This window comes from Nomia melanderi, chromosome 9 (assembly GCF_051020985.1).
Source record: "Nomia melanderi isolate GNS246 chromosome 9, iyNomMela1, whole genome shotgun sequence".
Taxonomy (NCBI): Eukaryota; Metazoa; Arthropoda; class Insecta; order Hymenoptera; family Halictidae; genus Nomia; species Nomia melanderi.
Genome location: NC_135007.1, coordinates 13,540,716 through 13,568,632, shown reverse-complemented (window position 1 = coordinate 13,568,632; position 27,917 = coordinate 13,540,716). Strand labels below are relative to the sequence as shown.

Here is a 27,917-nt window from a genome sequence, read left to right as displayed (position 1 = left end):
GTATCTCCCATCTACCGCATCCGCGGCTTTCAGTGATCTCCCGACGAACAATGCCAATAGGCCTGTCGCTAATCACGTTTCCCATCGAAAGCCGTCCACTAATTATGCGCTGCACGGGACAATGACTAGGAATTCAATGGAAAATCTTCGCGTGCGACCGAAATAACAGGCACTTACGAGGCGAACCATCCTACGGAACAATAGGGGCTAGAGCGTCTTCCGCCGGCGACCACTAGACACGAGAGATCATCGTAGGAAAACGTCCCCGGCCACTTCGGGCGTTGCTGCCAGTGAAATATACAGCGTCTATACATAGTCGCCGCGTAAAAGGGCGAATAGAATGTGCAGTAGTCAGTCCGCGGCGGTTGCTCGTCGAGCGCAAACCTAGCTCGACGGGACTCGCACGATTGCCGTGGGTCGATAAGCTCCAAATTTAAGAACGCAATTGTGCGACGAGCGTGGCGTGCGGGTACTTTACGCGGTGCGTTGCGAGTGAAACAGAACTACAAACTACAGTTTCGTTAGGGCGAGTGAAATGAAATGGAGCGACTGCATCGCGATCCGTACAAAGGCCGCGGTTAATTGCCAACGTCAACTGGGTGACAATGAGTGCCTCGATTCTCGGCTGATCAGCAGGGCGCGTAGCGCAACGTGCTCGCTCACGCGCGTTACACGGACTCGTCGCATGACTCAGAATTCGTCGCTGGCTTCCCGTAAACAACCCTCCTTACTCATCGTCTCTCGCTCCGAATGGCCATGGTACCATTTACGCGTCAGTTTCACGTACATCGAAGGTTGTAGCATTGTTCCATTAAATCCACGTCGATTTTGATCGATGCGTTATACATCTTAATCGCTCATTCCTAAGCCCCTAAACTAAGATCTAAACGGATTATACCATAAATCTCCGTGAACCTAGTGTTAAATAAACATTCACCACGGTAGATTTTGGATCAGAGTTAATTTCGATTTCTCTTGTCCTCGACGCACTTTACAGGAATCATCCTAGGAGAGATTTCCTTCGGTATGTCGGTAGACAATTCAAACGAAGAGCCGGATCGTCCGTATCCAACGATTCGCGCGATGATAACCGCTATCATCGTTGTGTGCGGCTCGTATCCGCGATGGTGATATAAAACAGGCGCAGGCGATGTCACCGTGTATTAGTGTGCCGCGTTGAGAACAAGGAACTCGGCTAAGCGACTTCGGCGTCAGTCTTCTTCCGCGATCTGTCGCGCGCGCCGAGCTTTCGTCCGTTCTTGCGACGCGCGTACTCTCGATCGGTGTCACCCCCGCGGGCGAGAGCGAATCGCTCGGCAGCGACTGGATTTTACATCGTCGAACCTGCACTGTCGGGCGTGCATTCTCCGTTTCGACGTTTATCGTTGCACTTATCCGAGGGACGCGGCCGAGGACTAGATAAACGGGCGTCTCGCCTTTATCGTCCCGGCGGGCGAAAGTTTTCGGACCGTTATCGTCCGTCGGATGCACTTTTTCGAGCCGGAGTTCCGTCGCGCAGTCGCGGTAAACTCCAGGAGAAACCGCTGTCGGCCGTTCTTCGGGCAATTTCTTCGGGGGCATCCGGTGTCGTAAAGTCGCGAGAGGCGCGCAGGAAAGCGGCTCGGGTAATGGGTTCAACGGAACGGGCGTGAATCGGTCGTTGGCAGTCAGAGATCCAGCATGCCGTCGAAGTCGAAAATCGAGATGACGGAGGGGAACGACGGAATGCAATTGCAGCGCTGCTCGGACCGGCCGCCCACGCAGGACGCGGTGCCGTTGTCGCACCTGAGAAAAATGGCACCCGCCAACATCGAATTTAGTAACCTGACTTACACGATACCTTACAGCGGAAAAGGTACGACGGTATTTTCGCTAGGAATACTATAAAAATTAGTTGCACTTGCCGATAGATTACAGAACAACCTGGAGTGATAAGGGTTAACAGTAGAACTACCGTACCAGTCGTTTAGACTGGTTTCAATTTGTTTGTTTCGGAATTATTGATATCTTGCATCGAATAGTCGTAATAATTTTGAAAATAGTTTCACTTGAATATTATGGTGAATGCCTGGAGAAACCGAAGATAATTTATTGTCATCATTTTTGTAGGGAGTACGTATCAATCGTATGCTCGGTAATTCTAGTGTTAACCCTTTGCACTCGAGGGGCGACTCTCACTTGATTTCATACGAAACTATAAAATTTGATATTTAACCCTTTGCACTTGAGAATATTACAGCGGAAAAGGTACGACGGTGATTACAATTGTGCAAGTATATCGTTATGTTATTCGCGTGATCCTTTCACCAGAGATCCTCGTTGCTAATAAGACACCCACCATACCGGTTGACAGTCGTTTACATTTCAATCTCTCGTAATCGATGCACAGCAGTTTTTATTGCTTAATAATTGTGATGAACGATTCAATTTGAACCTGACTTTTTCAATAATAATTAATGATGCATAAGTAGAAGCTCGACGCTACCTATGGTGTTCCTCAGCACGTGACGCGTGAATCACAGGCGAATGTGTGGAAACAAGAGCGAAAAGAAATGGTAGGAGGCTTACGAAACGTGTGACCTATTTAATCTCGTTGTTATCCTAATCGTATTAGCGCACGCGTTCGATATCGCTAAACAATAACGAACTGTTTACATGTTAGTGGAATCGGTGAACCGATGATTAACTAATCAGACTAGTATTTCTTCGCCGATGTGGGTTGATAATTAATTTATTCGCTTACACGCTCCCAACGATAACGCAACACGACGTCACCGCGCAGATGAATTGTTTCCGGAAATCCGTTGAACGATCTGATATACGCGCACCGATTTGCCAACTGTGTTTCAGGCCTTGTTTTAGAATAATAAGGGACGCGAGAGAGAGAAATAGAAAAGTAACATTGTTGACCGGTATCGCGTGCGATTAATTATTCTCTAATGTCTGTACGGTATCCAATCCATTGGAACGATGAGATAACCGCGTGTAACGTGAATTCCGCGAAGCAAAGAATTGCGGTAAAAATTCCTCCTAGGATTCTGAGGCGGAACCAATCGGAGACTGTGGCTATATCAGGCACGTTGCGATGCAACATGTCGAAGCGTTGATGCAAACGTAACTCGACTGCTGAATTGCATAGACTTTTTAATATCGCGCCGTTCGCAGTGTCAGACATTGGTACGAACTAGTCGGTAACGATCCTCCAACGAAAACATTTTATATAACTCTTTGTTACTTAATCGGATAACATAATCGTCTCGGACTTAGAGTGTGAAAATTCTGTTGGCCATCGTTCATTAATTAACCGACAGGATCGAAGGATGTTACATTGCACGTCCGTTCGACACAAGACACCGCGAGGCTCTCGCGAAACGATATCTCGCAGATGTAATCTGGTCCTATTACAATAATAGTCCACCATAATCCTCGCTGTTTCGCTTTCTATGCTTCTACAATGACTACAACCTTTCTCCTCGCGGATAAATAGAATTCGAGCGAGCGTTTCCGACGTGCTGCTGCACGGGTAAAAATGCCAGTGGCAATTAAGCGTTTTCAACCGTAAAACGAAATACACTTCCCACGCACGCGCGGCAGCAGACAAACTTTTCAATTAACAGCGAAACTAAAGGTTAACCGATCGACTGGCAGCGATCGCGCTTCTGCGGTCTGCTTAACCACTCGAGACGTTTCTACCTCAAATTTCTCAATGACGTCTTTCACAGTGAAATGTATCACTCTATATAGAATGATTAACAAACAAAATTAGTGTACATATCAGTGTAAAATAGGAAAAAATTCATCGCAGGTCTGCCAAATTTCTGACTTCATTTCCAGTGGTTAAAAGTGACAGTTCATCGGCTCGTAGAATCAAATGAAGTTTATTTACTCGTCCTCCTAATTACTTTCATGGTTGTCATTGCCTGCTTAGAAATGGCAGAATAAACGATCTGTTTAGACACTTTTATGTGACAATAAAAAGCGTTCAGTTTTGAAACAAAAGAACCACGATTGCACTTAGTATTCTTCGACAGAGTTTTTGCGAGGACTCATAACACTCAAACGGTTGGTAGCGCGAAAACATTTGCATCTCTCAACGAGCCTCGAATGCGATTAACTGTCGAACATTGAGAAGTAATTCGATGCATATCGTTTTATATAATGCTTCGCTATTAGGAGCACTAACATAGCCATTCATTTTTTCACTGTGGTAATGACGTCCTCGCCCAGCTGTGCATGGCACTGTTCCATGGTATTGAAATGATCTCGGTCATTAGTCAGTCCGCGTTGCAGAAGTTGAAGAATGATCGCTTCAAGCGGAATTTATTTGTTCTCTTTAACTGGCGGCGGTGTTGTTTCAATCTGCGTGTTACTTTGTATCCGCATTCGAAGAAAAAATCCGTGAAACGAACTGCCTTTGCCTATAAAATCCTACGTTTAATGGTCGGAGCCATTAAACGTTTAATCCTATGCAAACAATATGAACGTATATGTTAATCATCGTGATTCGGGAGCTCGCATCGTCTTTATTTAACGAGCGCTCGGCTGACAGTGTGTTCTACTTCCTGTGCCGTTGCTCGCGAGCATTCGACCCTAAAGGCAACGATTCGATCTGAATCCAACGCATGGCAGATTTCCGTGATGTCTCTTGTCCATCGGGAATTACAGATATTTCCACTGTCCGTCGTTCGTTAACATTAACAATACCGAGATTTAAAATTCCGCGTTTTCTTTTGTTCCCTTAATTTTATTCCTATATTGTCCGATTAACCAGTTAACTGTGACGAGTGTACACTTCATTTTTTTGTTTGTCAAACGATTCTGTCCGCATGTCGCAGGTCCGAAAGCGATTTTAAAAGGCATCAGCGGCCAGTTCAGGTCCGGAGAGCTCTCAGCGATCCTGGGCCCGTCCGGTGCTGGGAAATCCACGTTGCTGAACATCCTCGCAGGATATAGGTGAGTCGTCGCATTAGCCCTTTGCGGAAATGTCGGCTTTTCGGTGAGATGAAATGTTCAGATTCGGAAGACTCGTAAAATGATCTAATTAGTCGAACAGTAAGAGAGCACGTAGTTTCCTTTCTTTCTATTAACCCTCTATAGGCTCGTGTGACTTTGAAGTGACACATCGATATACGACATTAATAATTAATCAACTTAAACTTTTGTACACACAGGCATGTACGTTCAACGTCATTGTAACTTCAAAGTTACAAAATATATTCGTTTCAATAAAATTATTAAAACTACTGAATAATTTGAAACTACTGAAATTGCTAATTTGTGTTTATATGTTGATATTTATTAATTCCATACTGCATAAATTTTATTGTAATCACGAAACAAAATTCGGCCCATAGAGGGTTAATTAAGCGATTGATATACAATTTAGCTTCATACGTCGAAGATTTTCTGTTTCGAAGAATCCTCGTCCGCAAAGGGTTAAACAACGTCGTTCCCATCAGACCGTGCCTTCGACGCGCGACTCGAAACGAAACGAATCAAGGTCGCATCGATCTTTTCCCAAAGCGTCGGCCGGTACAGTCAAAGATCAGTGACCCCGCGACTCGCGACAAGCGGAGCGGAAGCCTCAGTTAGGCCGGAGTCAGCGGCACGAGTCCTAACTTCCTAGGCCGACCGATAGATCGATCGACCGTTTCTGTTCCGTAGCGAGGCGAGAAAAAGTTTCCGTTCAAAGTCGAAAACGGCATTTTTAGATCGACCGACGTTACCGGCCATGTGAGCGTCAACGGGCGAACGGAGTGCATCGATCGCCTGAGAAAACTCTCTTGTTACATTATGCAGGAAGATCTGCTGCAGCCGAGGCTCACGGTGTTCGAGGCGATGCAGTTCACCATGGACTTGAAGCTCGGCAACGTTTCGGGGGAAACGAAGCTCGCTGCTGTGAGGACGATTCTCTTCTTCCCTTTGGCTTACGGGGGATGTTATCGAGCCCGGAACTTCAAAAAGCCATGAAACTTTGCGTGCAAGTAAAGTACGTCTAGTCTGATGTATCGCAATCTCGATTTTCCGTCGAATCTCGCTTTGAAGGGCTGAAACCACCCCTATTTTGAGGTTTCTCGTGAATTTCAACTTTTTCTCGAGATAATCCACGGGAAGAGAAACTATGCATTTCAAGGGAACTACCCTTGAAAGTGAAATTGGGGAAGGATTGCAATGCAGGCTTGACTTACTCTATTCGCAAGTTTCACGGTTTCTGGGATTTCCGGTAACTTCCTTTGTTAAAGAGAAATTCCGATTCGCCGCGCGTTGCGTCGGAAAAGGAGTACTACGAGAAACCTATCGAATGGAAACGCAACTGTCGCGTGGAACCGACGACACGCTCCCGGACAGACAAAGGATACTCGAATTGCATCGCGTCTAAATTTGTATTCTCGGCGCACGCCTGGAGACGCTGATAATCGTAATGGGAGGGAATCGTGTTTCGGTGTAGTTCCTTTGTCGTCCGGGGAATCCCTTCGTTCGCGATGCTCGATCTTCCCGAATCGACCGTTCTATTTTGTTCGGAGACATTCTGACAATCAATAACTAACGCTGCATACGTAGAACGTATGAATCTGACGCGTATCGAAATCGTAAATTCACCATGTAACGTTTATCAAATTCGATTTCGATCGATTATGCTAATTTACCTTTGAACCTCTAACTCCCGAGACTCGAACGAACGAGCATCGATTTGTCTAAGAAATATGAAATATACTGGACACAATAAGTGTCCGTAGACGCAGAGTTGAATCTACGCGATTGCCACTTGCCGTGATTCCAGATCGAAGAAATCCTTGAAGTTCTACGACTGAAGCGCGCGAGAAACACAGTCACCGAGAATCTGTCGGGCGGCGAAAGGAAAAGACTCTCGATCGCCTTGGAGCTTACGAACAATCCCCCAGTGATATTTCTCGATGAGCCGACCACGTGAGTATCTTGGCGCGAAGCTCCTAGCAACGTTGGTTAACGCGTTCCGTGCCACGGACGTTTCGATTATATTTAGCTTACGAACTGTATTGATGCTTTAAATAAAATATTCACTTTTATTCAAGTTTTTAGTAACTTCGATAATTTTGATATTGTTCCTTCATGTTCTCGCTGCTTTGTAACCCGCATCATTCATGATCATAGAATCTTTATTAATGTCAATAGATTTTACTATTAATTTTTCTTCCTCCTTTATTACTTTTAGAAATACCATGCGATTTCTGGCCTCCTACGACTTTTCTGTATAATCTATCTTTGTAGTTCATTGTTTTTTGTGTACCAAAGGGTTGAAGCTTGTGTACTAAATAAATAAATGTGTCCCTTAACCCTTTCGCTAAGGTGGGCCACGAAGTTCCTTATGCAGAACGAAGCGCCGTGCCGAAAGGAGCATTAACACGTTCGCTGCCAGTGTCATATTTGTAACAGCTGTAATCCCATTAATCCCAATAATCCCATTTTACATAATGACAATGAAATTAATCCTTTGGATATTGTTATCAGAAATGATAAACTACGTTATATTTAGGAACTCAATGACTCGCTTCAGTTTTATTTCTCTAATATTTTGTTTAGATTTATTGGATCGAAGGAAATATTATAATTGAGGAGACCGTCGCTGAAACAAGCGCTGGTAGCGAACGTGTTAAGCGTGCGCAGTCTTCAGCGCCGTTGTGACGCTGCTTTTAGGAGCAAACTGATTTGTATTCATATCAACGCGTTTATAATCTCCCACGAACGTATTGTTTACGTTGTCTTAACTTCTGGCTCCTTTTTCGTGGCCAGTGACTATAGTCACCCGTAGCGAAGGGGTTGAAAATATTTTCTTACAGGCGGCACTGAACGTGTTAACCCTTTGAACTCTGTAGGCTCCAATATCGCACCAGTTATTATAAATATTTTAATGAATCTTAAAGAAACTACCCTAGAATTATCAGATTTTCCACATATCCAAATTTTGTACTAAGGAAAATAAATCGAAGAAATGTTATAGCATTCATTTTCGCTAGGAATACTATAAGAATTAGTTGCAGTTGCTGATAGATTACAGAACAACCTGGAGTGATAAGGGTTAACAGTAGAACTACCGTATCAGTCGTTTAGACTGGTTTCAATTTGTTTGTTTCGGAATTATTGATATCTTGCATCGAATAGTCGTAATGATTTTGAAAATAGTTTCACTTGAATATTATGGTGAATGCCTGGAGAAACCGAAGATAATTTATTGTCATCATTTTTGTAGGGAGTACGTATCAATCGTATGCTCGGTAATTCTAGTGTTAACCCTTTACACTCGAGGGGTGAGTCTCACTTGATTTCATACGAAACTATAAAATTTAATATTTAACCCTTTGCACTCGAGAATATTTTTCTCAACAAACATTCATTATTTTCTGATTAAATATCAATGATATGTTTTACAACTAACAGAAAGACCTTGTATAAATTGACATAACCAGTTTATTTCGATGTTCCATGTGTCGATACGTTATATAAAATTTCATATTTAATCCTTTGCACTCGAGAATATTTTTCTCAACAAACATTCATTATTTTCTGATTAAATAACAATGATATGTTTTACAACTAACAGAAAGACCTTGTATAAATTGAGTGACACGACCAGTTTATTTCGATGTTCCATGTGTCGATAGATTATATAACATTCATTATTTTCTGATTAAATATCAATGATATGTTTTACAACTAACAGAAAGACCTTGGATAAATTAAGTGACATAACCAGTTTATTTCGATGTTCCATGTGTCGATACATTATATAACATTCATTATTTTCTGATTAAACATGATTCATTCATTTCTCATTGTCGCTAGGAATATTATAAGAATTAGTTGCAGTTGCCGATAGGTCACAAAGCAACCTCCAGTGCTAAGGGTTAAACGACCGATTTCAGGGGACTGGACGAAATATCAGCTCTGCAATGCGTGGATATGCTGAAGCAGGTGGCGCAGTTGGGGAGGACCGTGATCTGTTCGTTGCACACGCCGAGCGCGACAATGTTCTCCAGGTTCGATCACATTTACGTGATAGCCGAAGGTCAGTGCGTCTACAGGAGCACCGTGGACGATCTCGTGCCGTTCCTCCAGCAGGTCGGCATCGAGTGCCCGAAGCACTACAATCCCGCCGATTTCAGTGAGTTCACGAAGATCTCGCGGCGATTTCAACGTATTGAGCGCCGGCGACTTAACCCTTTGAACTCTGTAGGCTCCAATATCGCACCACTTATAATATCAAATATCTTAACGAGACAAAGAAACTACTCTACAATTATTAAATTTTCCACAAATTTCGTACTGAGAAGAAAAATAAGAGATCGAAGGAATATTACAGCATTTCACATTTTCACTGGAGATACGCCTTCATTCGCTTGTATCTAATCAATGAGTAGCCAAAAAATATTCAAAACATACATTTTCGTGAAATAGTACATTTTAATTGCACATTCGTCAAATCCAGAAACAGAAATCCAATCGGCATTATTGCGGCGCTCAAGCGATAAATTCAGAATCCCGCGTTTTCACGGGAAACTTCAATTTCTCAATGCGTTAAACGATACAGCATGATCGTTAACGTTCCTTGTTTGTTCCAGTGATAGAAGTATCAGCGGGCGAGTACGGAACGGAATGGATCGGCCGATTGATGAGTTTCGTCGACACGGAGCTGCCGATCGTCCCAATTTCCCCGTGGTCCAAGGAGAAGGAGCAGTTCGCGAAAGAGACGATCAGCGTGCCCTGGCTCGATCAGTTCGTCATTTTATCGAAAAGGATGCTGTTGCAGTTGTACAGGAACAGGGTACGAGGAATCGATCGATGTTCGCCAATTTGTTTCGCAGCGATTAAACGTTCTCTCGTTTTCCCGTAGAGCTATGTATATATGAAACTCAGCATTCACGTGTTCCTCGGCTTGGTGATCGGCGCGCTGTTCCAAAACGTTGGGAACGACGGAACGAAGAGTTTGTTCAACTTTGGCTTCTGCTTCGCCTCTTTGATGATATTCCTCTACGTACCCATGTTACCGACATTGATGCAGTGTAAGGAAATCATATTCTCGCGAGCGCAGCCAACGTCTCGCGTGTAAAGTTAATTGTTTCTGATGAAATCTGTTCGCTTTGTCGTATGTGTCCCTTTGCAGTCGAAAGTTCTGCTCTAGAAATATTTCTCCATGAAATGTAAACGACAGTCGACACGGACTATTGAGAAATTGTACGGAAATTAGGAAACAGCTGTTTTATTTGAATATTTCACGTATCGACACGAAGCGTAATGTTACGTGTAAGACTATAATTTTGTTGTCAAATCTAGTGAAATTAGGAAACAGCTGTTTTATTTGAATATTTCACGTGTCGATACGAAGCATAATGTTACGTGTAAGACTATAATTTTTTTGTCAAATGTAATGATATTAGGAAACAAAGCTGTTTTATTTGAATATTTCACGTATCATACGAAGCATAATGTTACGTGTAAGAATATAAATTTTTATGTCAAATCTAGTGAAATTAAGAAACAAAGCTGTTTTATTTGAATATTTCACGTATCGATGCATCATACGAATGTTACGTGTGAGACTATAATTTTTTTATGTCAAATCTAGTGGTGACCTCTCGCAAAGGCATATTAACCCTTTGCCCTCGAAAGGCGACTCCCAGTCGCCAACATTACAAACTTTATATTTACCATTACCCTCTATATGCTGCATCGATGCGTGAAATATTGAAAGAAAATAGCTTCAGTTCCCTAATTCATATGTGATTTCTTAACAAATTCATTTCAAAGTATCTCGTCTACGTCTAATTAGAACGTACTGGATATTTCAAGTGAGAATCTCTCGAGTGCAAAGGGTTAATCGATATTGTCTTGCGCGTTCCTCTTAACACGCTCTTTTCCGCGCGCCATCCTCTCCTCGAGCTAATTAATCTAATTATCTTGCAGTTCCTGCGGAAGTGCAACTGGTCAAACGTGAATACTTCAACATGTGGTACAACTTGAGCCCGTATTACTGTGCATTCACCGTAGTCAGCATACCGACGCGGGTCAGATTATGACTAATTTATTTATTAACGAGTCGCGCGTGCAACCTATTCATTACCGTCTGTTTCCCCTGCCGTTCGTAGATAATGGAGTCAACGATATACCTGTCGATAGCGTACCTGATCACGGGGCAACCTTTGGAGCTCTTCAGGTGCTCCTTGTTCTTTAGCATCTGTATCATGTGCATGTTCATCGCGGAGAGTATGGCTTTGGCTGTGGCGAGCACCTTAAGTACCATAGTACGTTGCCTTTTCGTCTTCCTCGTGTCAACGCATTCGCGACTGCAAACAATTGTTTAACCGTTTGGACGCTAAACAATTTTTCTGGATATTTACCAAAAATGCGATGATTGGGTGTGTAAAAAAATTAATAAGAGTAGTTATCTAATGAGATCATAAGTATTGTGTTATTACAAAAAGTATCAAAAAGTAACATTTATTCAAATAAATTTACTTTGATTTATTTCTTGAAGAACATAGTAAGAAAATTATAATTGATACTGATAAACTGTTCTCTTTTGCTCATCAGTTCATAAACTTCAGTTAATCATAATAATAATTCATTATTCATCATTTATTGACGAACTCTCCGCAATTTTGGCACAAAACGTGAAAAGATATCGTCTGTACGTCAGCAGTCTCGAATGTGTTCACGCATTCTCGTCGAGTCTCTACATAAATTTGCTTTTCAGAACGGACTGTTCGTTGGGACTGTTATGACGGTACCTTTAATGTTGTTCGCGGTACAGGGTTTAGGCGAGACAAAACCGTTGCCCATTTATCGTAGTCTGACGATGTACGTGAGTTATATACGGTACGGCTTAGAAGGACTCGTGACTAGCTTGTACGGTTACAACAGAGGAAAACTGTATTGCCCGCCGTCGGAGTACTTCTGCTACTTTGCGGTACCACAGCAACTTTTGCTGATAATGCGTAAGATCCATTTAGATACGGTTAACCCTTTGCGGGTGAAAACTCTTTAAAGTACACGAAGCTAAATTATACATTGAATACTTAACGCGAATTATTATAATTCACTCAATTAAACGATGATTATTCGCAAACATTTCTATATAAATAATGCTACCCATTGCGGTGACATTCAGTTTGACAAACGTGCAATGGTAATCCAATTCAGTCAAATGATTTAATATTGTATTTTTCCCATTTTGTGTACTTTGCTCTATGAAATCGTGCGGCGTTCGACGTGTTAAACAATAGTACAAAGGGAACACATCAATTACTGTTCAAGTAATTAAATCATTCGTTTGCATCTTAGTATTCCTAATATGAAAATTTCATCTAACCGAAATGTCGACGTCCGTCCGCAAAGGGTTAAACTTTACATCGCGGTGACGAGTGTCGTAACAACAGAGTAAACGCAGTGAATCTCGTTTCAGGGATGGAACACGTACAAATGTGGATAAACATTTTCGCCCTGCTAGTCGTTCTTCTTGCGATGAAGATCCTTACTTTTTATTTACTGAGACAGAGGCTCACGCCGAACAAGACATTCCAAGCCCTTCGTCTTGCCGGTAGATTAATAAAGGGACACCTTAACATCAATACTTAAAGCTCGCTTCTCTAATCTCGATGCAGCGTCTACGGGGTTAAAGAGAATCCGATGTTCTCCTGCATCCCCTAACGAAGGGTAGGTCTAAATTAATCACGGTTTATTAGTAACTACTATTTTGCGGAGCGTTTGTACGCATCGTTCCAGTTGAAGCATTGTTTTACCCCCTGCCGTACAATGACGAGTGAGACTCAATGAAGATTTCCAGATTAATTGAACAAGAATGTTCGTTATCCACGGATCAAAGCAAAAAACTATTTCGTTATCAATGTATTATTAAATGAAATATCCGCTTCAAATAGAACAGATCATTTTGTTATATTTCCAAATTGATAGTAAAATGCTACGCGAGCTCAGTAGCGAAAGTGAATGATACGGCAAGAGGTTAACAATAGATTTACGGAGCGCGTCAGTTTGATACGTATTGAATTTTATAAATATTTAGTAAAAAATAAAAATTATTACTATTCGATGCAAGATATCAATAATTCCGAAACAAACATTGAAACCAGTCTAAACGACTGATACGGTAGTTCTACTGTTAACCCTTATCACTCCAGGTTGTTCTGTAATCTATCAGCAACTGCAACTAATTTTTATAGTATTCCCAGCGAAAATGAATGCTATAACATTTCTTCGATTTATTTTCCTTAATACAAAATTTGGATATGTGGAAAATCTGATAATTCTAGGGTAGTTTCTTTAAGATTCATTAAAATATTATAACTGGTGCAATATTGGAGCCTACAGAGTTCAAAGGGTGAAACATCGCGTAAATCATTTCTTGTTGCGTACAACGACAGTGGCGACTCATTGTGTTGGTGCACGGAACTGCGATGCGAGCTGATTTACACGTAAGCGTGTAGGGTTGCATGCGAGAAGGGTTATTGTAATAAAGAATATGGAGCCGATGCAAGGATGAATGTGATGTAGTCAAATCGTACGCGTACGCTTGCCTGCAATCGTTTCCCAAGTTCCGAGTCAATAGTATTCGCGGATAACGGTCGCGTTTAGTAGATAATTTATATGAAATTCGCTCGTTTAAACATTGCACGTTACATAACGTGATTCATACCGACACTTGGGCCTATACAGGTGCGAATTTACGAGGTGATAAGTTCAACGTCTCGAAAACACTGCGAGTGCTCGACGCGTGCTTGGCTAACGGTTGCGTACGTCGGGAAGCATACATGGCGGAGAAATTGAATGTTGATGCTAACGGATCGATCGAAAAATTCGAAACTCAAAGGTTCCCGTGTACGTCGAAGCATACGGAACTTCGAACCGTTACATGATATTATATTTTTACTCGACTTTTGTACACGTTATCGGAATAAACCACTGAGAAGTACATTCGAAAGCGTTCCACGAGGAACTGTGTTCGGGAACAAAGGAATCAACAGATGATCACGGCTAATCGTTATCTGCTCTCGGCTTGACGGTGGCCGAGCAACGGGACGGGAAAGCGTCGGCTGATAAGCGACGAACTTTTTCAATCGTAACTCTTTTTTTAATGTACACACCATTTCAAACGATTTGTCGTATTATCGCCGATGACATTGTGTTAACGTACTGGGGACACAGGTAGCCGAGCAGCAGTCACGTAACTTGTGGGAAATAGAAATGGTGGGGCGGTCCTTATAAAAGACGATGAGAGCATAGTGCTAGATTAAGACGAGTAACACACGCTCGTCGGGTACGTCGAGCTTGAACTCGCTTTGGGAAACTCGCAGAGATGTTTAGTCATAAAATAGGTTTACTATTATTTCTCCTCGCTGTGTTAAATGGGTGAGTCTCCTGTTTTTAATTAATATATTAACCCTTTGCACTCGAGAGGTGACTCTCGGTCACTTGATTTGATTTGGAAAATTATAGTCTTATATATAATATTAAGCTTTGTATGATGCATCATTATGTGGAATATTGAAATAAAGTCCTCCTTAATTTATGTTTCCTCATTAATTAATTTCAAAGAACATTGTATCTCATCTGAGAATATTGAATATTTCTAGTGAAAAACTTTCGAGTGCAAAGGGTTACTCTATGACCTACAGTATCCTAACAAACTCGTGGAAATTTAAGCTGAATTATATACTAACAAATCTATTACTTAATTTCTTAGAATATTAATTACTTTTCTATAATCGTAATATATCCAGAAAATATAACTCGTGAAAGTTTTAACTGAATTATATACTAACACATCTATTACTTAGTTTCTTAGAATATTAATTACTTTTCTATTATCAATCGTAATATATCCAGAAAATATAACTCGTAAAAATTTTAACTGAATTATATACTAACAAATCTATTAGTTTCTTAGAATAATTAAATACTTTTCTATTATCAATCGTAATATATCCAGAAGATATATACAAAATAGACGACGTTCAGAGACTGTGTATACGCGGTAGATTTTCCAAATGAATGAATTCGAATTATAGTATTCCCCTGAAATGAACACCAATGAAATCAACAGGCACGCGACAGCGAGATCAAAGCACTTCGACGTTCTAATTTTCACTCAACGATGGCCGCAGACGATTTGCATCATGTGGAAAGAGGAATCACCTTCTCATTCTTGCGCGTTGCCAAGCGACACTCAGGAATGGACGATCCACGGGCTCTGGCCGACCGAATTTCACAGGATAGGGCCGGAATACTGTAACCCGTCGCTGCCGTTCGATCCCTCCGCGTTGAGTCCTTTGGAAGACCAATTAAAGGAGAAATGGATAGACATAGAGTTCGGTAGAGACTCTTACTCGCTCTGGAAACACGAGTGGGAGAAGCACGGCACTTGCGCGGCGGTGCTTCCTGAATTAAGTAACGAGCAGAAGTACTTCGAGGAGGGTCTCGCTTTGTTGTCGCAGTACGACATGAAAAATGTATTGGCTCAAGCCAACATCGTACCTGGATACCAATATGCGGCAACTGATATATTTAACGCAGTTCAACAAGTATTAGGCGCTAGTCCTGTAATCGTGTGCAGAAGAGACAGGGTGAGAAATCGTTTAACTTTTTGATGCGACTTACTACTCTTTGGAGATATAATGTTACGTTGTGTTAATGTATGTAAATATTATTTCAGGATTCCGGAGATTCATACTTATTCGAAATACGAATTTGTCTCAGCAAATCTTTGGAATTAACCAATTGCGATAGTGTTACTGAATTCCCTACGAATTGCGGTGAATCTACAAGCGTTGTGTATCCTGCTGATGTATCACAAGATTACAACGAGGTGTGACTGTTGCAGTTACACCGTGGAATTGTATAAAACTGTGCATAAGAAATATTTGAAGATGTTAAACGATTTCTATATACATGAGTTTTGAAACGATTTGATAATGAACGATTACCTTTATCTTTAAGCGAGTTTACTGTTTGAAATAAACTTCGCAGCATTTCCAAATGTGTAGTCTTTTTTATTCCTTGAACTTCTGTAGATCGTATCATTCTCGTATAATAAATGTCACAGGCCGTGTACTGCATATAAATTACAAACGGAGAATAGTTAAAAATTAAAAATGTCTTATCAATAAACAATCTGTTGGACATTGTACATTGATATATTTATTTGTAAGCCGTATTACTGGTTGTAAGGCAAGAAATTCCGGTATTTATGAAGATTGCTGCACTTTCTTCTTAACGATTATTACAGATGATGGTACTAACCCTGAAAACAAACAATCGTGATAGTCGTATGAGTGGACTTTGTTCCCGTGAATATCTCATTACTAGGAAAGATAGAGAATAGTGTTTATGTACAATTTTTGCAGATCATAACAATTATCATAATCATATTAATGATAGCGGTATTACTAAGTGATCCTATTATATACCTAAAACATCTAATGGAGTGTCATAATCGTCTTCTGTGAAAATTTTCTTTGGGAAATTCGTCATTAGGCTAAATGGTCCAGTATCATCCGTTCTGTTCATTTCAATGTACAATCTTACTGCAGATAACTGTTCTTTGCTTCCAAACGTTTGCATTAATGTTTGTCCATTGGTAAGTCTAATCTGAAATGTTGAGTCTCATAGTTTCATTCGGTTATCGATTTACAAAGATATATACCAATAAATATGTAATTTGTTACCTGTAACTTTGTTTCACTATAGTCTTTTCTGGGGAGTGTTGTAGAAGATGAAGGTACGGGTGGAGTTTGTTGAGGTGGTTCTATGTTATTAGCTCTGGCACGTCTAGCTGCTTTGTCTGCTTCAATCTGCGCTTTTATCCTTTGTCGTGCTAGTTTTTCTTCTTCTTTTTCTTGCCTTCTTTGTTCCAACATCTTTTTTGTTTCTAATTCCTCCCATCTGCATTTACATTAAACAAAGAACTATTATTAATGGTCACTGTTTATAGATAATAAAAAACAAACTTACTTCTTTTTAGCTTGAGCCATTTCTTTTCCAACTCGTATCCTATTCTTCTCTCTTGTAAATGTATCTAATCTCTCCTGTTCTTCCCGCTCTTTATTTTTTTGTCTTAACTTTTCTGTTAATATTCTTAATTGTTCCTTCTTTTCCTCTTCTGTAAGAGGCTTCTTTTCTTCTGTACTTTCTGAAAATTTATCATGTCCAGACTTTGTTGCATGAAATTCAACTTCCAGATTAGTTTTGAATAGTTTCCCACATCTATGAATATGCATTTATTAGAATGAATTGAAGACTAATCAAGACTAGGGCAATAATTAATATACATACACATCACATTTCATAGATTTGGCAACTTCAGTAGTCGATACTTGACTACTAGCAGTCGCTGTGTTGTCCTCTGCTGGTGTTTCAGCAACAGACGTTGGTATATTTTCAACAACAGATTCAGGTGATGGTTCTGCATCATCTGAATGGGCCAAAAGCCTAAAACAAAAATTAAAATCGTTAGCGGACGATATGATTAAAGCCACAGATTTTTTCATACCATTCCATTGCTGGAACGACGCCTTTGTTTCCAGTCACCTCTAAAGCTTTCTCCCTAGAACAAAATACATGACAAGCCATTAAAGGTTAGACATATACAACAATGAATAAGAACAACTTACGCTTTAGGTAAACTGAAGCCCATGTCGACAAGCATGTTTATATCACTCGAAGACATTCTTTGTTATTTTGTTTTTGTTAAATTAATATATATTTTTCATTAACGAACAGTATTCAACGACCAGCGATCAAAAACTAAACGTCACGTTGAACCGACGCGCTACCTACACCAGTTCAGACACGTTTTATAACGGTACATACTGATGGAATCACCGGAAGATGTGTATGTCGTAATATTAAAAATGTAATTTTTTAAAGTTCAATATATATGAACATACATAAAAAATTCTTATATTTGCGTTACAATTGCGCAAAATACATGCATTCAAGGGGAAGGTAAACATTTTCTTAAAGACAATATAAAGTGAAGAGTAATCAGTTTATTTTCACTCTAAATGTTGTTTACAGTCAACAAAAACATATAATCCGTTATTATAATTACCGTTTATTATTATAATTCATAGAATATGGAGATTTTAATAAAAAATCAGTCAAAATAAAATGAAGTGGATATATTAATGGAAGTGAAGACTTAAATTATACAACTTATATGTAGGTACATAAAATGTTTATCTTAAGTAAAAATGCAATACACTCTTGTACATTACTCAAACGAAAAATATTATTTGGTAATGAATGAAGTAGATTGCATTATTCACTTAGACAAGGCTATCATGTGTGTGATTGGAATAATGATTGTGATTCTGATACATTCTAGATATTCGTTTCTTTTTGCCAAAAATTGAAGAATGAAGGATATAGTCCTAAAGTACTGTTAAGTTAAAAAGGTTGTTATTCTAATATTCTTGGGATGCTTTGTCTCCTTTTCCAGATCCACCGGTACCAGTCTTTTTCGGCAAAAGAACTGCTTGGATGTTAGGCAGAACACCACCTTGAGCAATAGTTACACCAGAGAGCAACTTATTCAACTCTTCGTCATTACGAATAGCTAGCTGCAGATGACGTGGAATTATCCTAAAAAAAACAGAGAAACGAACACATGTAGTATAAACATTTTAAAAGCCTATGAATCAGGCAGCAGCAATTTCTTAATATCAAGAGTTTATGACCTTTAAATGTTATCCAAACTTGCAAAAAGACAAATTATGAAAGTCATGTAATTGTATTGCTCAATTGTATACAATGCATTCATTACTTTATTACTGAGCTTGAAGAGAACAATTTCTCTTTTGAAGCATTACTTAAATACAATAGCTGTAAATATTTACAAAAAATATATATCTCAATGAAATCTAAATATCGAAATACATGTGCAGAAAAATGTACGTTACAAGAAGGGGGATAGGGGAGAGGTAAAGGGAGAAAGAGAGAAACAGAGAGGGTGAGAGGGGGAGAGAGAGAGAGAGAGAGAGAGAGAGAATGGAAAGGCTTGCTCGACCAACCTTGTCTTCTTGTTGTCTCTTGCGGCATTCCCGGCTAACTCGAGTACTTCAGCCGCTAAATATTCCATTACTGCAGCTAAATAGACCGGTGCTCCAGCTCCCACTCGTTCCGCGTAATTCCCTTTTCTCAGAAGACGATGGATTCTTCCAACCGGGAACTGCAGCCCTGCCCTGCTGCTGCGGGTCTTCGCCTTTCCCTTAGTCTTTCCTAGAAGAACAAAAACGATCCTCCCATTTTCCAGCAACTTGGGTTAATAGTCACAAAGAAAATGTTATACTTACCACCTTTACCGCGTCCTGACATTTTCCAAGATAATCTGGTTAAACTCGACTCGCACACGAACAACGGAAGAACTTCCTCCTTAGAATGCCTAACTTCAAATGAACCTCTACCCTCACCAACGACGGTTATGCGTATGGACGTCAGATATTTTGGCGGCGACAGTTAGGTCGGCGCCTAGTTTGCGCGGGAACGCTATCTCTAACTCGGCGGAACTTTGTGGCGCCACTGTCGCAAGATTAAAGTCTCTAGACAACGACGTGAACTGTTTCAAGAATATGGTCGTTGTTTGCTTAAAAAAAATTCTAAACTCCGGAGGGATATGTTACTGATTAAATATACAATAGAAAATATAAAATAATCATTATATGTAGTTACCTCACCGTGATGTATTACATGATTTATCCCTAGGTACGCGGATTATCTTCTAGTATAAAATTACTAGAACTCCCAACCCTTGGAATCGAAAGGTAACTAACGGTTATAACGTCGGTGACATTTTAATGAAATTCGAACAGCAAATTTTACAATATAAAATACATACAAGATTAATACAATGTAGAGAAATACTGAAGATTATTAACGAGATGTGTTTTCATTTTTTCCCTTGCCTCTTTTATAATTTTGCGTTTTCATCTATCGCATAGCAAATCTCGGGAACTAATTTAATAATTCAATATATGTAATTTCTGCACGATATCATAATAAGAAACGAACTATACCTTTATTTTTAATTCTTTACTGTATATGTAAATTTGTAACATATTTGTCATAATAAATCTTGAAACTATTATTTAAACGCTACGATATAGTTTAGACTTTTGTCGTGATAAACTCTATCATGATATAAATTGGAGCTAACAGAGGGAATTAACATTTGTGTAATGATGGCTGCAGAATGTCAGGGGCGATGATCACATATATGCTAATTTTTCCAGCACACAACAGAGTCGTCATCTAGCGGTGAATATTTTAAATTATTTTTCCTTATTGCGCAGACTTATGGTACGTATTAAAGTTTCCCTTAATAATAATAAATAAAGTCAATTCCTATCTGTTAGTAGAAATTGTTTAACTTCACATTTTAAAATTCTTTTGTTAATATCCGTAATATTCTTTTTGTAAATAGTTAGTCAGAAGATTTTGAATGTTTTTATTTTATAAAATATTTTGAATATGTTATTTTATAAAATAATGCATGAAATATTTTTATTTGAAATATATTAGTTAAAGATACACATCACACCACGTGAATTTTCATATCGGTAATATTTGTTTACCGGTTTCAGCCTTTTGACACGGATGGCGCCACGATCTATCCGTGTGAACTTCCAGATCGGTAACTTTTGTCTACCGGTTTCAGCCTTTTGCCACGGATGGCGCCACAGTCTATCCTTGTAAACTTCCAGATCGGTAACTTTTGTCTACCGGTTTCAGCCTTTTGCCACGGATGGCGCCACAGTCTATCCTTGTAAACTTCCAGATCGGTAACAATCGTCTACCGGTTTCAGCGTTTTGCCACTGATGGCGCCACAGTCTATCCTTGTAAACTTCCAGATCGGTAACAATCGTCTACCGGTTTGAGCCGTTTGCCACGGATGGCGCCACCTGTCAAAAAGTCTGTTTTTTTTAAATAAAAAAACTAATTCCCACACACTACAAAATTACGTATTAAAATACGATTATAAATCACACAATACACGCTAAAACCACTGATAAACTTACAATTTCCAATGAATAATTATCCTGACTCGCCACTTACCTCCAATCAAAAGCCACCCTCATCCCAAAGTCAGGACAGTGATTGCAACGCGTTCGATATCTATGACGCAGTTTATTATACAATTACAATACTCTTACTAATTATACTGTGATAATGATCGTAATAATACCGTAGTCTAGGTAACACGAACTATTCCAGATTGATATGACTTTATTTATACAGCGTCATGCACGCACTCTCGCCCTTTCTCTCCCGCCCATTCTCTCGGTCTCTCGTTCTTCCCCGTGCACGCCGGCTTCCGGCGGAACCGGAAGGCCCCAAAGGCGGACGTCAGAAATCCGTCGGGCAATTAATTATTCCTAATGTTGCTCGCGCAGCTCGCGGGCTCGATTCGACTCCCGATCGCGGACGTGTGCGCCTATCCTCTTAAAACGAACGCGAGTCGCTAATTCATGGTACAAAATAGTTTTAGACAACTTTGCCGCCAGACGGAGGCGTTCCTCCGCCCCCGTCGTCGGCGACTCTATCATTAGAATTATTATTCCGTTTTTTTCCCTTTAAGAACTGTTATACCGTGCTCCTTCGTTCTGTTCTCGCCTAACGTTTAGTCCGGTTCGAGCTTAACAAACACGCTACTCGTTAATGGTACTCGTCCCTTAACTAATTAATCGTTAATCCCACGCACCGAGCCGAACAACGCGCGCGTGTCCCATTATTTACCAGGTTACACATCGAGTTTCGTTTAGTAAGTCCCTAATAGTAATCGCTAGCCGTCTCTCTCTCGTCGCTCCGAGGACGAATCGTACACCTCTACTGATTGATTAGACGACCGACTAACTTCGGTACAACCAGCGCCCGATTCTCTGCGCGGCGAACGCTATCTCTCCCTGTGTCGCGATCACGCGATCGTTTCCGCGTGCCTTCTTTTATAAGATTACTTGCGAACGTATGTACAAATCGATCGCGGTGGGACGGTAGCAGCGAAAATTCTCCTGCGAATTCTGACGAACGTTCGTTTCGAAACGGAAACAGAGAAATCACACCGATCGCGGATAAAAACGTCCGTTGTGGAATCCCAATGAATCCATCGTGCTTCGCGCGTTACTATCGATACACGATACTGTATACTATAAATAACGAAACTATAGAAATGGAAACAAAGGATAGTTGGAGCACAGAAAGAAACCAAAGAAATAAAAGAAAGCGAAATAACTAAAGTCTGTCTAGCATTTTTATTTTCAAATAATAAAAGTTAAAATATAATGAAATAATAATAATAATAATAATAATAAATCATTAATAATAGATAATGAATAATAATTAGTAATAATTATTATTGATAATTAATAATAATAATAGTAATAATAATAATAATAATAATAATAATAATAATCACTGTACTAATGCGTCTATCGCGGAATGCGCCGGCTCATCGAGGTTCACCACGAAATGAACCAATGACACGTCGATCAGAGGGCGGTGGAGGGTTGGTTAGGGGCAAAGGACAACTAACTTCTCTCTATCTACAATTTCTTATCGCAATCACCGACGAACGAGAAGAACCAACGAGGACAAATAAAATGGACAACCTTCGTTCTTCGATTCTCCATCAGTTTTTGTCCCTCGATCGCTAAACTGCGGCCGTTCACGCGGTTATAAAATACGAAAAAGTTCTGATTCACTGAAAACGAAAGAAAAGGAAGGTTTTTGTAGTTCGGTGTCCGTCGATCTTTCACGCGTATCAAAATTTCGAAGGAAACGTACGGCGGACGCGTGAAAACCCGCAGTCCATCGATCGTGTTCCGCTTCTCCTCCGTCGTCCGTCGTTCTCACTCGTTTCGACCTTATAAAACGTCTGACAGCACCTCGGCCACGAGGATGGGTGCTCTAGGAACTCTTTGTCGTATCGTTTCATCGTTTCTTTCCTCGGCTATCTCGTGTTCCCTTTCTTTCTCACACTCTCTCACTCTCTCTCTCTCTCTCTCTCTTCCTTTCTCTCGGTAACTCGCGTTCTCTCGCAGAAAACAGACTCGCTCACGTTCGCGCTTCTCTCTGCTTCGCTACAGCTTGGTCCACGACTCTGGAAGTTGATGATCGGAAAGCAAAACGATGTGTGGCTAGGAAAATTGTGGGCGTGGGGGTGTGAAGACGCTTGGGCACGAGCGAGGGGATGATTTCGAACGGAACGCTCGGGCACGCGATCGTTGCGTGATCTCGCGCGATAAATACATGCATACACGCGCAAACATGCGTCCATTCGTACATATATACAAACATGTTCATTCGTATATACATTCATATATGTACACAAACATACATTCATTCAAACATACAAACATACGAACAGACAAACGAACCTAGATTCACGCGCACGTACACGTTATTATATTATACATAACCACGCGGCCAGAATATATTAAAATATCGAAAATATATTGTAATATATCGTGTCGCGTCGACCTGGTTCCAGGAGGAAATCACATATAATATAATATCAAACTCGCTCACGTGCGCGCGCGTCGATTGCACGCGCGGCTCTTAATCGCGCGTGATTGATCGATGCGTGGACACGTATACACTTGTGTTGTTACAAAAGGGAGGGGGGCACTCGCGACAAATGTACACGGTCGAAACGCACTGCGGTTTTGCGGCGAAGTCGAGCGATTCGGAAGCTAAATAGTTCTAGAAGACTGTCAATTCTCGTAACTTGGAATGTTACTTGAAATGAAGAATTTATAGAATAATCGAAGACTATAAATATTTGTAGCCTTGGTACTAATAGTAAGTAGTTATAAATTTAACGTGATAATTCAAATCTAGGCAACTAAAGAATAATTGAAAATTGCTAATATTAAATAGCACGATAATGAAATTAGTAAATCGTATTTGTTTCGTAGAAAGTTAACTCAGATTGCGATTGAAATTTCTCGCAGTAAATGGTTCACTTTAATAAAATAAAGTAAACTGATATTTAGTAGCCCGAACCTTTCGACTTCCGGTTCCGACAATCCAGCGCCGCTCGATGATACCTACAGGTTAAGAATACTTAATAATGATCGTCGTATTAATAAGAAACGATGACAACTCGGCCGCGTTTATCCGGCAATCGTCGCTCCTCGTCGATTCTCCTTCTATTATTTACAAAACACGTCCACTTTATACATTTATGTATAGTTATGTATATATTTATACATGCATATGTATATCTCGCGCGACTCTTCCGCGTCTCTCCCTTCCGTGTACGCGTGTACACACACATATATATATATTCATAATATAATATAATATATTTATACGTATATCCACGATCCTTAGCATACGGCGATTACGATATTACTTCTATTGTGTACGGCCCTTGCGACCACGTCCGTTCCTCGTCTAAGATCATAGCCCTAAATTTAGTCACCGGGTGTTCACCACCTCGAGGCGGTCCAATTCAGCCTGCCAGACCGAGAATTCAATTTTACATCAACGGTATACGCTCAATTTTGGATATTCATTGAAAATTGTTAGGAAATCATAGGAAGAGACATTCGTTTTACTCAATTTCAATCGTCGTTAGGGAACGACAGTTTTTAGATGTTTTCTTTAAATTTCAATTAATATATTAATAAGGATTTATTCGCTGTACATTCGCAAGAATGTATGGAAACTTCGCAGTGTACGAAAGTTTCAATGTTTAAATCGAATGGAACTTCAAATTGAGAAGCGAGGTAACGAGCTCTCGGTCGTCGAGCCTAAATTCGACCTCTGTAAACGTACATGCGCTACATATGTGTAATTATTCTGCGTGCAGCGGGTGTATATATACCGTATGTACACGTACGCACGTATCTACAAGAGCTAACCCTCGTGTCTGTCCAAGGAATGTCGCGGAGAATACGAATATGCTCTCGGTTCGACGGCTCCGACGCGTCGAGCAAGATGGCGCTTGACCAAGCGTTGAAATCACTCGCGTCGCCACACGTTCGCGACGTTATTCCACGGAAACCCGTTCCCTCTGAAACGGGAACCGTCCTCTAAGTAATCGAATCGCTCGTTACGCAAATGAAAAAATAATTTCAAACCATCCTTACGAAATATTTTCGACGATCATTCGATTTATCCGAATTCTTTCCGTTCGGGACTAGCGGTCCGCCGCCTAACCTGCAGCGTCAAGTGTTTCCATCTTTGTTCCTCCGTTTACTCGCGAGAAGATACTTTGGTTAACGAATAGTTACTAGTAGACTGTGAATTTTATGTATCTGTAATCACTTCGGATGAACCTAACGGAATAATAATTTCAGCAATCAACGAAGCGTTCGTGTCAGATAATTCTTCAATAACTCGTAGAGTAGTTTTATTGATGAAATCAGTTTATTTCTAAAGATAGTGTTTCCAAATTGATTTATAATGATCGATACTCGCATAAATATCCGCAGTCCACTTCTTACAAAAGGACAAAACCGATCGTCGAAGACCCCGAGGGCCCGGCGAAGAGCGCGGCACTCGTATTCTCGCTAACTTCGCGGAAATTAACGCTAGCGTATTTATGTACAGATTCGGGACACGGATATGTATGACGACAGACACGCAACCGTACGCATTAATTATGTACAAACGTATTGTCGGACCTCGCCGCATTTTTCGTTCGACGGACGAAGGAGCGTGGCGTCGAGCTCGAGGATCGGGAACTCGTTCGATCGTCCCGTGACATTCATCATTGAAAATCGATACCCGATATCATTACCAAACTCGGAATTTAAAGCAGTCCTCCGGACAGAACCTTGTTCCTGCACGTATAAATATTCAATTTTTCCCATTAGCTTCTCGTTCCTCGTTTTATTCATTCCTTGTATCATCGTAATTTTGTTTCACGTGTAACAAAACCGCTCGTATAAACGAACTGATAAATATTCCTGCAACATCGTGTGCGTCGATTGTCATTGGAATTCCAAAAAACAGAACAGTCGAAATTAATTTCAAGATAGCTCTAGTTTCCCGTGGCAGTGAGACGAGTTCCCTTAAATCACGACAGGCACAATTTTACAAGAATATTCTTATTCACTTCCGAAACTTTTCACCGTTTGTTCTCGAATATTTTCGTTATATATTTTCAAATATTTTTACGAATTATTTTTTAATATTCCTACTACTCACATTACTACTTGCAGTGAACGAGTTCTCGATCCAAAAATGGCGGACGCTCCCTCGCCAGTCGTTAGTAAACCCTGCTTGCCACGAAGAACCGAGCGCTACGAGGAACGCTCGTCCTCTCCGAAGGAACCGTCCTCGTTCGCGTCGCGACGCGAGGAGCATTCCTCTCGCGATCGATGGAGAAACCGCGCGCGGGAAACCGTTCAAGATCGCCGATCGAAGTTGCATGCAGCACTCGGCGCGACAAAAGTGCGCGTTCGACTCGGGGCGAAGAAAGAGAAAAGAAAAGAAGAAGGGAAAAAAGGAGAGAAGAAAATCAAACAACATCGGAGGGAAACCAGTCGATAATTACACGCGCATCGTCGAACGGTTCCCCTCTTGATAAATATTTCATGATAATTCAAATGATAACTCGGTGGAAGCCGATTAAGGACTTACTTTATGGCGGCCGGCTGCATTCGTGTCATTAATTGCATCTCTGTAAAGTGAACCTTGAACGCGACCGTGCACCGTCCAGTATGCAGGAATGAAGGCCTCAAAGTAAATTCATTTTCCGATTGTGTCGGTTCACCTTTCCAAATAATCCCCAACAAAAACTACGGCTCGTATCTGGTTCTCCGTAAAATCCTAATCGAAGGTACCCCGTCGAATCGATCGAGTCGGCGAGACACGGGCGACCTTCCTCGCGAATGAACGAACATTTACAAACTTCCGAAGCCTCGTTCGCCGCAACGGGACGATTTACAAGTTCCCCAACCGGTCGGCGTTCGCAATCGGTAGAAACACGGTAATACTGAAAGAAATCGTGAAACTCAACGAAAACACCGTACCCGGAAACGGACTCCTCTCTCCTCCGGTCGTTCGACACTGAATTTCCTAGCGCTTAACGGGTAATTGTCTAAAAACAAGTCTTTCGTCGAGTTCTCTCCGGAACGTGGGGCGCCTCGTATACTCATCGACCTCTCGATGCTACCTTGTAATGAAACGGTACATAAGAATCGTGTCCGCGATCCCCGATCTCCCTTCTCCCAAGGCGAGACCCTCGATCGTGGAGTCTCCGACAGTCGTGGAACCTCGCCACCAGGATATGTATCGAATCGTATCGTCGACAGTCTCGCTGACACCTCCGTTTGCTCCCAAGACTCTGCTATTGCTCTCCAGGCCATACTCTAGCGACGATCCTCCTCTTCCCGATCGATCTAGACTCGCGCCAAATTCCATTTGGCGCCGACGTACGCCCATCTAGGTCCGACAGGTCTCACCAGCGGCATCGTCTGCTAAGATCCAAGATCGTCCATGAGTCTGTTCGATCCTCTAATGATAGAACTCGGGCAGATTGCACAAACGTCGCTGCTGCTGCTGCTGCTGCTGCTGTTGCTGCTGCTGATGCGGTTGCTGGTGATGGTGCTGATGATAAATCGCGTCCCCCTGCTGGTGGGCCGACTGCTGGTGTCACTCGTGGGACTTGCCGCCGAGTGGATGGTAGTTGCCACCCGCGGATGCGACTAGGGCCAACGGCAGAGGCGAGCCTAGTGGCGTCGGGTGGGGGTGCGAGTGACCCATACCAGAGGAGTGCGTCGTCAGGGCGAGAGGGCTGCCGGACATGGAGCTGGCTAGCGACGCGAACACCGAGGGAGCCGGGGACGCCATTGTTGGGCTGCCCATCGCCGCTGTTGGGGGGTTGATCCTTTTTTCCTTCTGCCGTCTGGAAAGGCAAGGC

At 41.2% G+C, this 27,917-nt stretch overlaps 5 protein-coding genes across 10 annotated transcripts in view; 2 read left to right on the top strand and 3 right to left on the bottom strand.

Moving 5' to 3' along the window:
* Window positions 1–333: 333 nt before the first annotated feature.
* On the top strand, window positions 334–13,081 carry LOC116427227 (ATP-binding cassette sub-family G member 1). Of its 4 annotated transcripts, none has more exons than XM_076370939.1 (11): window positions 334–1,855; window positions 4,836–4,953; window positions 5,712–5,898; window positions 6,782–6,927; window positions 8,901–9,139; window positions 9,597–9,799; window positions 9,869–10,037; window positions 10,939–11,039; window positions 11,121–11,276; window positions 11,786–11,969; window positions 12,437–13,081. In XM_076370939.1, exons 1-11 carry the CDS (start codon window positions 1,681–1,683, stop codon window positions 12,607–12,609), a joined length of 1,851 nt encoding a protein of 616 aa, XP_076227054.1. In that variant the 5' UTR covers window positions 334–1,680; the 3' UTR covers window positions 12,610–13,081. The 4 variants fall into 4 exon arrangements, with proteins under 4 accessions (XP_076227054.1, XP_031833185.2, XP_076227055.1 ...); XM_031977325.2 differs by having other exon boundaries at window positions 11,729–11,969; XM_076370940.1 differs by lacking the exon at window positions 334–1,855 and adding an exon at window positions 2,579–3,177 and having other exon boundaries at window positions 11,729–11,969.
* Window positions 13,082–13,226: 145 nt separating this feature from the next.
* LOC116427229 (ribonuclease Oy) lies at window positions 13,227–16,024 on the top strand. Its single transcript, XM_031977330.2, has 3 exons — window positions 13,227–14,397; window positions 15,092–15,611; window positions 15,701–16,024. Exons 1-3 carry the CDS (start codon window positions 14,345–14,347, stop codon window positions 15,857–15,859), a joined length of 732 nt encoding a protein of 243 aa, XP_031833190.1. The 5' UTR covers window positions 13,227–14,344; the 3' UTR covers window positions 15,860–16,024.
* Window positions 16,017–17,845, bottom strand: LOC116427228 (UBX domain-containing protein 1). Of its 2 annotated transcripts, none has more exons than XR_004235054.2 (7): window positions 17,658–17,845; window positions 17,537–17,590; window positions 17,320–17,475; window positions 16,999–17,250; window positions 16,713–16,929; window positions 16,455–16,630; window positions 16,017–16,288 (listed from the first exon to the last, which is right to left on the bottom strand). XR_004235054.2 is itself a non-coding variant. In XM_031977328.2 (7 exons), the coding sequence occupies exons 1-7, from the start codon at window positions 17,711–17,713 to the stop codon at window positions 16,233–16,235; spliced, it is 972 nt and encodes a 323-aa protein (XP_031833188.1). In that variant the 5' UTR covers window positions 17,714–17,845; the 3' UTR covers window positions 16,017–16,232. The 2 variants fall into 2 exon arrangements, 1 of the variants encoding a protein (XP_031833188.1); XM_031977328.2 differs by having other exon boundaries at window positions 16,455–16,635.
* A 170-nt stretch (window positions 17,846–18,015) lies between these two features.
* LOC116427230 (histone H2A) lies at window positions 18,016–19,511 on the bottom strand. The gene is made up of 3 exons (XM_031977331.2): window positions 19,341–19,511; window positions 19,059–19,266; window positions 18,016–18,630 (listed from the first exon to the last, which is right to left on the bottom strand). The coding sequence occupies exons 1-3, from the start codon at window positions 19,360–19,362 to the stop codon at window positions 18,453–18,455; spliced, it is 408 nt and encodes a 135-aa protein (XP_031833191.1). The 5' UTR covers window positions 19,363–19,511; the 3' UTR covers window positions 18,016–18,452.
* A 2,763-nt stretch (window positions 19,512–22,274) lies between these two features.
* LOC116427259 (uncharacterized) overlaps window positions 22,275–27,917 on the bottom strand; it is a 165,871-nt gene continuing 160,228 nt past the window's right edge. For both annotated transcript variants that reach the window (XM_031977394.2, XM_031977395.2), the window contains one exon: window positions 22,275–27,902. In XM_031977394.2, the coding sequence (XP_031833254.1) occupies window positions 27,650–27,902 (253 nt within the window). In that variant the 3' untranslated portion in view covers window positions 22,275–27,649. The remainder of the gene's footprint in view (window positions 27,903–27,917) is intronic.